This window comes from Trachemys scripta, chromosome 1 (genome assembly GCF_013100865.1).
Source record: "Trachemys scripta elegans isolate TJP31775 chromosome 1, CAS_Tse_1.0, whole genome shotgun sequence".
Taxonomy (NCBI): Eukaryota; Metazoa; Chordata; order Testudines; family Emydidae; genus Trachemys; species Trachemys scripta.
In genome coordinates, this window is record NC_048298.1 from 140,878,156 (window position 1) to 140,891,296 (window position 13,141).

At 48.0% G+C, this 13,141-nt stretch overlaps 1 protein-coding gene across 1 annotated transcript in view; it reads right to left on the reverse strand.

Moving 5' to 3' along the window:
* Nucleotides 1–12,587, reverse strand: part of LOC117886168 (cystatin-B-like) — a 19,301-nt gene extending 6,714 nt beyond the window's left edge. Inside the window, exon 1 of the mRNA XM_034787824.1 lies at nt 12,401–12,587. Coding sequence (XP_034643715.1) covers nt 12,401–12,466 — 66 coding nt within the window. The 5' untranslated portion in view covers nt 12,467–12,587. The remainder of the gene's footprint in view (nt 1–12,400) is intronic.
* Between the last annotated feature and the right edge of the window lie 554 nt (nt 12,588–13,141).

Consider the following 13,141-nt stretch of genomic DNA (forward strand, 5'->3'; position numbering starts at 1 on the left):
TGCCTGCAAGCCGAAATATGCGACCTTGTAATGAAAGAGTGTACCCATTGTTCCCTAAAATGTGTCTTTTTTAACCACCTCTCCCTTCTCCTCCACCAGCTGCAAATGTTTCTCCTTCGCAGAGGCTCGTGAACATTAGAAAGAGAAAACGTAAGACGAGGGACGAGATGTTCACGGAGCTGCAGATGTCCGCCCAGGCTGATAGAGCACAGCAGAATGCGTGGAGGCAGTCAATGTCGGAGATGAGAAAAGCACAATATGAACGAGAGGAGAGGTGGCGGGCTGAATCGCGGGAAGAACAGAGCAAGTGGCGGGCTGAAGACGATAGGTGGCGTCAGCTTGCAGACAGACTGCAAGAGGCAATGCTCCGTCTGCTGGAGCATCAAAGTGATATGCTCGAGCGTATGGTTGAGTTGCAGGAAAGGCAGCAGGAGCAGAGACAGCCCCTGTGTAACCAACAGCCCTCCTCCCCAAGTTCCATAGCCTCCTCACCCAGACGCCCAAGAACACGGTGGGGGGGCCGCCGTCCACCCAGTCACTCCACCCCAGATGATCGCCAAAGCATCAGAAGGCTGGCCTTCAATAAGAGTTAAAGTTTTAAAATGCAGTGTGTCCTTTTCCATCCCTCCTCCCCCACCCATCCCAGGCTACCTTGGCAATTATCCCCCTACCTCTGTAAGGAACTAATAAAGAATGCATGAATGTGAAAAAACAATGACTTTATTGCCTCTGCAAGCGGGAGGGGAGGGGAGGGTGGGGTGGGGTGGTTGGTTTACAGGGAAGTAGAGTGAACCGGTCGGGGGGGGGGGGGTTGGAGGGTTCATCAAGGAGAAACAAACAGAAGTTTCACACAGTAGCCTGGCCAGTCACAAAACTCGTTTTCAAAGCTTCTCTGATGCGCACCGCGCCCTGCTGTGCTCCTCTAACCGCCCTGGTGTCTGGCTGCGCGTAATCAGCGGCCCGGCGAGTTGCCTCAACCTCCCACCCCGCCATAAAGGTCTCCCCCTTACTCTCACAGATATTGTGGAGCGCACAGCAAGCAGCAATAACAATGGGGATATTCTTTTCGCTGAGGTCTGAGCGAGTCAGTAAGCTGCGCCAGCGTGCTTTTAAACGTCCAAATGCACATTCCACCACCATTCGGCACTTGCTCAGCCTGTAGTTGAACAGGTCCTGACTCCTGTCCAGGCTGCCTGTGTACGGCTTCATGAGCCATGGCATTAAGGGGTAGGCTGGGTCCCCAAGGATCACGATAGGCATTTCAACATCCCCAATGGTCACTTTCTGGTCCGGGAAGAAAGTCCCTTCCTCCAGCTTTCGAAACAGAGCAGAGTTCCTGAAGACGCGAGCATCATGTACCTTTCCCGGCCATCCCACGTTGATGTTGGTGAAACGTCCCTTGTGATCCACCAGGGCTTGCAGCAGCATTGAAAAGTACCCCTTGCGGTTTATGTAGTCGGTGGCTTGGTGCTCCGGTGACAAGATAGGGATATGGGTTCCGTCTATGGCCCCGCCACAGTTTGGGAATCCCATTTCAGCAAAACCATCCACTATTGACTGCATGTTGCCCAGAGTCACTACCCTTGCTATCACCAGGTCTTTCATTGCCCTGGCAAATTGGATCACAGCAGCCCCCACCGTAGATTTGCCCACTCCAAATTGATTCCCGACTGACCGGTAGCTGTCTGGCGTTGCAAGCTTCCACAGGGCTATCGCCACTTGCTTCTCAACTGTGAGGGCTGCTCTCATCTTGGTATTCTGGCGCTTCAGGGCAGGGGAAAGCAAGTCACAAAGTTCCATGAAAGTGGCCTTACGCATGCGAAAGTTTCGCAGCCACTGGGAATCGTCCCATACCTGCAGCACGATGCGATCCCACCAGTCTGTGCTTGTTTCCCGGGCCCAGAATCGGCGTTCCACGGTATCAACCTGCCCCAGTGACACCATGATTTCCACATTGCTGGGGCCTGTGCCTTGTGAGAGGTCTATGTCCATGTCAATTTCCTCATCACTCTCGTCGCCGCGCTGCAATCGCCTCCTCGCCTGGTCCGGGTTTCGCCTTGGCATGTTCTGGCTCTGCATATACTCCAGGACAATGCGCGTGGTGTTCATAGTGCTCATAATTGCCGCGGTGATCTGAGCGGGCTCCATGATCCCAGTGCTAGCTATGGCGCCTGGTCAGAAAAAAGGCGCGAAAGTAGTATCTGATGGACCAGGAGAAGGGGGGCGGGAGGGAGGGAGGGCCGAGTGACGACATGGCGTACAGGTACAGGAACAGGGAGAAACACAAACAACTGTCACACAGAATGGTCCCCCCAAAGATTAAACTGGAAACCCTGGGCTTAGCAGGCCGTTGATTTCACGGAGGAAGGGGAAGCAAATGAATACAGAACAAATCTATTTTTTACATCTTAAGGTGGCAGCCGACGCTGCAGCATGAGTGACAGCCATACCAGTACGATGACGATGGGTACCAATCATAATATACCATCATCTGCCAAAAGGCAAGGGGCTGCTGCTGTGTAGCAATGCAGCCCCACGTCTGCCAGCCCCACGTCCGCCAGCACCCAGCATCGCCCTCAGCCTCTTCTGGGTGCTTAGCAGACAATATTGGGCAATTGGCAGAAAATAGTATATTATGACTGGTAACCGTCATCATCGAGACAGTAGCATGTCTGCCCAGGTGGCCATGATTGACAGCCACTCCAGTACGACGATGACGGGTACCAGTCATAATATACCATCGCCTGGAAGGGGCTGGTGCAATGCAGCCCTACGGCTGCCAGCCCCACGGCTATCACTCATGCTACACCGTCTACCGCCAAAAGGCAGTTAGCAGCTGCTGCTGTGTAGCAATGCAGTCCCACGTCTGCCGGCACCAAGAGGACATATGGTGACGGTGAGCTCAGCTGTGCTGAGCGGGCTCCATGTTGTCTGCACAGGTAACCCAGGTAAAAAGGCGCGAATCTATTGTCTGCCGTTGCTGTAACGGGGGAGGGAGGGGCCTGACGACATGTACCCAGAACCGCCCGCGACACTGTTTTGCATCATCCGGGCATTGGGATCTCAACCCAGAATTCCAAGGGGCGGCGGAGACTGCAGGAACTGTGGGATAGCTGTGGGATAGCTACCCATAGTGCAATGCTCCGGAAGTCGACGCTAGCCTCGTACTGTGGACGCGGTCTGCCAACTAGAGCACCTAGAGCATTTTATTGTGTGGACATACACAATCGGCTGTATACAACCGATTTCAATAAAACCGGCTTCTATAAATTCGAACTAATTTCGTAGTGTAGACATACCCTTAAAGACTAACAGATGTATTTGGGCATAAGCTTATGCCCAAATTCATCTGTTAGTCTTTAAGGTGCCACCGGACTCCTTGTTGTTTTTGTAAAGAACAGTATGGCCTTATAAATGCCTATGGTGCTTTAGTGATTAGAACTGGTCTAAATATTTGGACTGAAAAAATTCCTATGAAAATGTGGTCCATGAACTGTTTGCTACTGACCTTTCTGGAGATGGTCAGTAGCCAGTATAAATTGTGAGTTTGATTCCCCAGCCCTCACTTGCTCTTCAGTTGCCTAGGATATAACACTGAGCATATGGCTGCATATATTTGTTGACTAATAACTAGAAATAAAGGGTCAAACCTAGATACATTACCATTAGGCAAGAGGGTTTGGGGATTTCCACCAATGCTCCCCACTCCCATTCTCCATCCATTGTATTGTAGTTTAAATAAATTACCGAAATAATTGAAACCAGAGTAATTATATTGCATTATTTTGACAAATAAAATATGCAGACTATTACAGAATTTTAAAATATTGTGTGCAGAATTTTTAAATTTTTGTTGCAGCATTTTGAATTTTTTGGTACAAAATCCCCCCAGGAGTAAGTTTTTAAACCATAAAATAATTTGGTGCTGAAGTAATGTCTAAAAAAAATATTTTAAAACTGTCCTGTAGAATAAGGATCCCATTTCCTATGGGAATATAAATGAAGGCCAGTTAAGTGAGAGACTTTAGGAAGTCTGTTTAATGGATCTTTTACAGTATGATACTTCTGACTAATAATAATAATAATAATAAATAAAAAGTGCTATAAAGTAATAAGTGTTTTGCATTTCAAAAAATTCTTTGATCATTGATTGAGGTTTACAACCCTTTGTGAGTTAGGTATTCGTATTCCCATATTACAGAAAGGAAAACTGAAGTACAGAGAGAGGAAGTGACTTGTCTAATATCCTAGATAAAGGCAGTGATAGAACCTGAGAGAATTCACAAGTTACAGTTTGTCTTTCTGTGCTCAGATCATTGAAACACATGAGCTACAGCATAGGCTTTAGGTTGAAGAGAGGGATAATTTCAAACTTTACTTATAAGGACAAGGCAAGTTAATGATACTGACCAGTAATGCAGCCTTGTAGTCCCTGCCTCAACCCCAGCTCAGCACAGCTGATCTCACCTCTTTGGGTGCATGGCTATGTACCCTCCACCTCTCACAGTAAGGAGTATATACACAATCCAGCTCAGAAAAGGAAATTCCTGTTCCCTGTAAATATCCATTAAACAGGAGGAAAAAAACATTTGCCATTGTATTGCTGAGTCAGCGCACCTGCTCCCACCCCCCAAGCACAGAGGGTTCCAACTGGCTGCTCCTCAGGCTACTCCGTGAAATTGTGGAGTGGAAATGTACCTAGAAGATTCCTGCATCCAGGACTCCCCCCACTTCCCGCAGGAGAAGATGACAGGACCAAGAACTCGCTCACTTCACAGTTGAGCTAAGCTCTAGGCCACTCATACTAGCACGTTCCCTCTCATAGGGCATGAGAGGGAGCTCTGGCCACTCTGTATACTGTGTGTCACAGGGGATGAGCTCCCGTCCCTACCTGCATCCCCCCACACAATGAGATGTACTGTTATGAAACTCTAAAACTGAAGCGGTGAAGCTCTAACTCGCCTCTGGACCCGATTCCCCCCATGCAAAACGTAAATAACCCCCAAGCAATCTTGCATTTTACAATGGGCGAATACGACCCACAGAGGGTGCAGTCAGTCTTAGCCCAATTCCTTTTCCTACAGTGCTACAGGTAAGGATATTACTAAGAGCCAGATAGTGGACCAAGCGTGCCCGTCACTGCATTAACAGCCACGCTGCTGCCCCAAACATTCTGTGTAAACACAACTGAAGTGCTGATGAGCTAATGTTGCACCACTAAACAGAAAGAAAAATCCAGTAATATCATGGCCTCCCCCTCAGTGATTCTAGACCCTGCTTTGAGTGTTAGAGGTTAGGCAGACATCCTGGATCAGCATATTATATTTTTCCACCCTAAAGCAAAACACTTGGCTCCACAGATGAAGATGAGCCACAGTCATATGCAGCCTGGGGGCTGACGTTATTACCACAGAAACACTGACTCACAAAAGCATGTGACTGACAGGCATCTTCAGTCCCAGGAGGGAGGGGATCTCACAGGGAGAAGTGGTTCTGAAGTCCAGAAGGAGGGAGGAGGCAGACCAGTTGAGAGTCTCTGGGTAAAATCAAAAGGGTTAAAAAAATAGGGTTCATGTCATGGTGTGTGTGTGGGGGGGATATGCTACTATAAACCACCAAATCAGGAAGAGGAGGTGGATGAGGCATAACAAAAATATGCAAAAAACACAGGATCTGGTAGTAATGGGGGACTTTAACTACAGACATCTGTTGGTAAAGTAATACAGCAAAACACAAAATCTCCAGTAAGTTCTTTGTATGTATTCAGGACAAGTTTTTGTTCCAGAAAGTGGAGGAAGTAACAGGGCACAGCCATTTCAGACTTGATTCTGACCAACAGGAAGGAATTGGTTGCGAATCTGAAGGTGAAAGGCAATTTGAGTGACTGATCATGAAAAGATGGATTTCATGATTCTAAGGAAAGAAAGGAGTGAGAGCAGCAAAATAAGGATAATGGACTTCAAAAAAGCAGACTAACAAACTCAGAGAACTGTTAGTTAAGGTCCGATGGGAAGAATATCTAAGGGAAAAAATCAGTTCAAAAGAGCCAGCAGTTATAGAATCATAGAAGATATGGGTTGGAAGAGAACTCAGGAGGTCATCTAGTCCAACCCCCTGCTCAAAGCAGGACCAACACCAACTAAATGATCCCAGCCAGAGCTTTGTCAAACCTGACCTTAAAAACCTCTAAAGATGGAGATTCCATCACCTCCCTAGGTAACCCATTCCAGTGCTTCACCACCACCCCTAGTGAAATAATGTTTCCTAATATCCAACCTAGACCTCCCCCACTGCAACTTGAGACTATTGCTCCTTGTTCTGTCATCTGCCACCATTGAGAACAGCTGAGCTCCATCCTCTTTGGAACCCCACTTCAGGTAGTTGAATGTTGCTATCAAATCTCTCCCTCATTCTTCTCTTCTGCAAACTAAACAAGCCCAGGTCCCTCAGCTTCTCCTCGTAACTCATGTGCCCCAGCCCCCTGATCATTTTCATTGCCCTCTCTGAACTCTCCAATTTGTCCACATCCTTTCTGTAGTTGGGGGCCCAAATCTTTAATAATTAGTGGAGATATCCCATCTCCTAGAACTGGAAGGGACCTTGAAAGGTCATCGAGTCCAGCCCCCTGCCTTCACTAGCAGGACCAAGTACTGATTTTGCCCCAGATCCCTAAGTGGCCCCTTCAAGGACTGAACTCACAACTCCAGATGTGGCCTCACCAGTGCCGAATAGAGGGAAATAATCACTTCCCTCAATCTGCTGGCAATGCTCCTATTAAGAACAGCACAAGTGTGTAGGGACCAAAATCAGAAAGGCTAAGGCACAAAATGAGTTACACCTAGCAAGGGACATAAAAGGCAATACGAAGAGGTTACTTAAATACATCAGGAGTAAGAGAAAGATGAAGGAAAGTGTAGGTCGTCTACTTAGTGGGGAAGGAGAGCTAAGAACTGATGGCATCAAGAAAGCTGAGGTGCTTAATGCCTATTTTGCTTCAGTCTTCACTAAAAAGGTTAATGACCACCAGATACTCAAACACAATTATTGACAACCAGGGGGAAGGAATGCAAGTCAAACTAGGGAAAGAACAGGTTGAAGAATATTTAGATATGTTAGATATATGCAAGCAGAGCAGATGAAATTCATCCTAGGGTACTTAAGGAATTAGCTGAAGCAATCTTGCTAGCAATTATCTTTGAGAACTCCTGGAGGACAGGTGAGGTCCCAGAAGATTGGATAAGGGCAAACAAAGTACCTATCTTAAAAGTGGGAGGGACAAGGAGGACCCGGGGAATTATACACCAATCAGCCTAACTTCAATATTTGGAAAGATACTGAAGCAAATTATTAAACAATCAGTTTGTAAGCATCTGGAGAATAACAGGGTTGTAAAAAATAGTCAGCAGGATTTATCAAGAACAAATCCTGCCAAACCAACTTAATTTCCTTCTTTGATTGGATTGCTGACCAAATGGATGGGGAGGGGGAAGCAGTAGACGTGATATAACTAGATTTTAGTAAGACTTTTGACACAGTTCTGCATGACATTGTCATCAGAAAACTAGTGAATGTGGTCTGGATGAAATTACTATAAGGTGGGTGAACAACTGGTATTCAAATGATAGTTATCAATGGTTTGCTGTCAAATTGGGAGAGCACATCCAGTGGGGACTTGCAGGGGTCATTCCTGGGTCTGGTACTAATCAATATTTTCATTAAGGACTTGGATAATGGAGTAGAGAATAGGCTTATAAAATCTGCAGATGACACCAAGATGGGAGGGGCTGCAAGCATTTTGGAGGACAGGTTTAAAATTCAAAATGACCTTGACAAATCAGAGAATTGGTCTGAATTCAACAAGATGAAATTCAATAAAGACAAGTGCAAAGTACTTCACTTAAGAAGGAAAAATCAAATGCACAACTACAAAATGGAAATAACTATCTAGGTGGTTGAACTGCTGAAAAGGTTCTGGGATTTATAGTGGACCACAAACTGAATATGTCATCAATATGATGCAGCTGCAAAAAAGGCTAATATCATTCTGCGATGTATTAACAGGAGCGTTGTATGGAAGATACAGGAGATAATTGTCCCGCTCTACTCAGCACTGGTGTGGTCCCAGCTGGAGTCCTGTGTCCTATTCTGGGCACCACAATTTAGGAAAGATGTGGATAAACTGGAAAAAGTCCAGAGGAGAGCAACAAAAATGATAAAAGGTTTAGAAAAGCTGACCTATGAGCAAAGGTTCAAATAACTGGATGTGTTTAGTCTTGAGAAAAGACGACTGAGGAGGGACCCGATAACAGCCTTCCAGTATGTTGATGGCTGTTTTAAAGAGGACTGTGATCAATTGTTATCCATGTCCACTGAAGGTAGGACAAGAAGTAATGGGCTTAATCTCCAGCAAGGAAGATTTAGGTTAGATAATAGGAAATAATTTCTAACTATAAGGGTGGTTGAACTCTGGAATAGGCTTCCAAGGGAGGATGTGGAATCCCATTATTGGAAGCTGTAAAACAAGACGGACAAACACCTGTCAGGGATGGTCTAGGTTTACTTGGTCCTGCCACAGCACAGGGGGCTGGACTTGACTTCTCAAGGTCCCTTTGAGCCCTACATTTCTATAATTCCACCTGCTGCACATCCTCTTTTAGCTTGAAAAGTTTGAGGCTGGCCAGTCAGAATCACGTTTGGGAGAGTACAAAAAAACCGAACATCATTTGGGATGTATTAGCAGGAGTGTTGTCAGCAAGACACAAGAAGTAATTCTTCTGCTCTACTCCATGCTGATTAGGCCTCAAATGAAGTATCGTGTCCCGTCCTGGGCACCACATTACAGGAAAGATGTGGACAAACTGGAGAAAGTCCAGAGAAGTGCAACAAAAACGATTAAAGGTCTAGAAAACATGACCTATGAGGGAAGATTGAAAAAATTGGGTTTGTTTAGTCTGGAGAAGAGACAACCGAAGGGGGACATAACAGTTTTCAGGTACATAAAAGATTGTTGTTACAAGGAGGATGGAGGTAAATTGTTTTCGTTAACCTCTGGGAATAGGACAAGAAGCAATGGGCTTAAAGTGCAGCTAAGGCAGTTTAGGTTGGACATTAGGAAAAACTTTCTGTCAGGGTGGTTAAGCACTGGAATAAACTGCCTAGGGAGGTTGTAGAATCTCTGTCATTGGAGATTTTTAAGAGCAGGTTAGACAAACACTGTCAGGGATGGTCTAGTCCTGCCAGGAGTGCAGGGAACCAGACCAGATGACCTTTCGAGGTCCCTTCCAGTCCAACGATTCCATGATTCTAATAGGGGGGTATGTATGTTTTAATGCTTTTCCGGGCAAGGTCAGCTAGTTTAAAAGCAACTTCACATTTTAAAATAATGGATAAAAAGCTCTTTGCCTATTCTCCTGATTAGCTGAATTTTGGATTATCTGATCTGGCCCCAGTCCCAATTAGATCAGATAAACGAGGTTCTACTGTAATTTGTTCCAGATACAGGGCTGGCAGAGATAACTTTTCCTCTGGAGCAAGGGGGAGTCTAAATTCCAATCTGGTTTCTGGTCTGCCCTTGGGACTTTATACAGGTCCAGGGACCCCAGAATCAGAGGGGTAGGGGGGCCATAGCCCTCCCACTTTTTGAAAGTGGATAGGCCTGGCCCATCCAATTTTTGCCAGGGCAGACTCTGCCCCCTTCCCTTCCTCTTCCCCCCTGAGGCCCCACTCCCCAGCCAGGCCAACGTGTCCCCCAGGATCCCCACTGGGCCGTGGAGGTGGAAGGTCCATGACTCCGCGTGGGCTCCCCACAGCTACCCGCACGGCTCTTGGAGTGGTATGGGGGCCTCGGAGCCACTGCCCAGCCATTGTAAGAGCTGTGCAGGCAGCTCTGGGGAGCCAGCAGGGCCCAGCCCCCTCATCCTACTTCTGGCCGGCACTGGCTGTGCGCCATGAGTGGCGAAGGCTGGTGAGTGCGGGCAGGTGCCAACTGGTGGCCAGTTACGTATCACCTCTACTGCCCACCTCTCAGCCCTTTACGTGCTCTCCCTCTCACTGTCTTTTTAACATGGGCTCAGTCAACTTGATGTTAATCTGAATGTTTGTACTGATTGACTGCCGCTGAACTCACTTGAAAATGAGTTATTTTACCAGGTGTCTCATATTCAGCATAAGGAAGGGAAATATGGTCACCCCACCCCTCAAACAGGCGCTCTCGGGCCAAAGGCCTCCTCCCCAGATTAGCAGCTCCCTAACCTAGGGTTACCATATTTGAACTTTCAAAAAAGAGGACACTCCATGGGGGGTAGCCCCACCCCCTAGCCACTCCCTCCCACTTCCCGCCCCCTGACTGCCCCCCACAGAACCCCCAACCCATCCAACCCCCCTACTCCTTGTCCCCTGATCACCCCCTTCCGGGACCCCTTCCCCTAACCGCCCCCCAGGACTCTACCCCCCATCTAAGCCTCTCTTCTCCTTGTCCCCGACTGCCCCCTCCTGAGACCCCCCCACCCTAACTGCCCCCCTAGGATCCCACTCCCTACCTGTCCCCTGACCTCAGTGACTTGAGTTGCATGTCCAGCCACAGCACTTGTCCTCAAGAGTTTGGGAGTCACATTTTAAAATTACTGCTACACTCCCATAAACAAAAAATAGTCATTCTCCATCATTGTAATAAAAACCTTGATAAATATTCATAGAAAAGGGGATCTTTCAGTAAATAAAAGCAGAATAGAAGTAACTTAAAAAAGTTCTCTGAAATCTTCGTCAATAGAGAAAGCTCCAAGAAGATCTCCAAAAGCTAAGCACTTTAAATGTTTTCATTTTCTTCTGGATTTATATTCACCTTCCTGCCAGATCAAAGAACTTGAATCTTCAAATATAAAATATTGGCCATTTTCAGACTTGCACTTAATTCTTCTCCTAATGCATGACTTGCAGTGAGTTTTTATGAGGAAGTTTTATAGGCCAGGTCTTATATTCACGACAGTTTGTATCACTGTTGAATAACAGCTGACTGCATCTCCAAATATAATACATATGTAGGCAATGAGTCAGATTTAATAGTCTTTATTGGATTCTGATATTTATTGCAAAATTGAACTAAGTGCTTTGATGAAGCAGTTTTTACAAGCACTAGTATGAATTGAAGCTAGCAGTTACATTAATGTAATCTCTGTTCTGTGGATATGATGAAAACCTTGGCAAGAATTTAGACATTAGCCATGGCAAATGTTACAGAACACTATTGTGGGTAAAGGATTATATAGCTACTGCCAGTGGCTGTAAACAAAAGAAATGATGTTGTAACAGTTAGCCAGTGAGAAACCATAATATTTCCATTATTATACAAACAGGTCTTAAAGTCATTGCCTTTCTTCCTGATGTGTTAAAAGCAATTACCTTGGTTAATAAAATTCAAAGACAAGTTTTGTTTTTCCTATTCACAAAATGTAAAGGACAGATCCTCTTTAGAGTGCTGGGTGATATAGTCTTATTATTATCTCTCCAGCTATTTTTCTAGTAAAATAAGTTACACATTTAACACGGTCACAGAGAGACAGATTAACATGAATAGATAATATAGGCTTTATAGACCTATAAACTGGAGAAAATGAGGCAAAAATAGAAAGGAAACGTAGAGAGGATTTTGCTAAGGGAAGAGCAGCTATTATTTAGAACATACAGACAAGCAACTCACTTCCCCCGGGGATCCCATGCCCCTTCTCAAAGGGAGAACTCTCCAGCTCCCTTACCTTCAGCTTAGAGCAGCATGTCTGGCTCTGTGCCCCACGGAGTGCCCAGCCCCCCCAGCGCTACCGGAGATCTGAGGCTGCAGGGGAAGCGCGGGAGTGGCTTTGGCTGCCAGCCCCCCTCCCCCCCCCCCAGTGCTGCCGGCATCTGAGGCTGCAGAGGAGGGGAGCGGCTTTGGAGGCCGCTGTCAGCCCCGCTCTGCCGGAGATCTGAAGCTTCAGGGGAGGGGGGAAGCGGGGCAGGAGCTTTGGCTGCCAGCCCCGCTCCCCCGCGCTGCCGGAGATATGAGGCTACAAGGAAGGGGGGGGGGGAAGGGCTTTGGCTGCCATCCCCACTGCCCCCCCAGCACTGCCGGTGATGGGGGAAGCGGGGGAGGGGTTTTGGCTGCCCCTTCCAGCGCCGCTCCCCACCAGCGCTGCTCGCATGTGAGGCTGCAGTGGGGGAGTAGGAAGGGGCTTTGGCTGCCAAAGAATCCCGAACCAACGGCCCGGCCCCGCTGTTAGCTGCTTTTCGGTCTTTACATAGCCGTGGAGGGGGAAATCCCGGACATTTGTAAATCCCCGCCCCTGCTATGTAAAGACCGAAACGCCCGACGTGTCCGGGGAAACCCGCACATGTTACAACCCCGCCTAACCCGGCCACACGCCCTCACCTCATCGACAACCTGCTGCGTTTCTGCGGTAGCCGGCTGGACACCCGTCAGCCCCCCACACTTCATCGCGGCAGCGGAACTCGGGTCCCGCCACAAGCGAAAGCGAAGCGATGTCGCAGGTAACAAGATTCCGTCACGTGATCTCAGTCCCGGCTCGGATTGGGCGGGTGGAAACTGAGAGCAACGCGACAGCAGCTTCTGTGCCGTGACCCCGCCCTGCGCCGGGGCGCGTGGCAGACGGGGCGTGGCCCGGAGAGTTGGCCCCGCCCCGAGAGCCAGCGCTGACCTGGGGCTGAGGCTGGCCCCCCCCCCCCCCTTATCACTCGCGCTTGGTTCGGTCTCTGCCCGGGGGCGGGACTCGGGACGGGAGCGCTCAGAGCGCCCCGGCCGGGGCGTGGCGCAACGGGGAGGGGAAGATGAAGCCCGGGGGAAGCGGAGCGATCTGTCGCACGCAGCAAAATCCTTCATCGCACATTTGAGAGGATTTGAAAAGAGCCTTTAGCATTAACCCCGCCTGCTGCTGCCTATCATTGAATGAGTCTGGGCAGGGCTAGGCCCGTCTCAGGCACTAGAAGTGGCTCCAGGCAGTAGCAGCGCCAGTAGGGTGACCAGATGTCCCGATTTTATAGGGACAGTCCGATATTTGGGGCTTTTTCTTATATAGGCTCCTATTACCCCCTACCCCTGTCCTGATTTTTCACACTTGCTGTCTGGGCACCCTAAGCGCCAGGGACAGGCGTG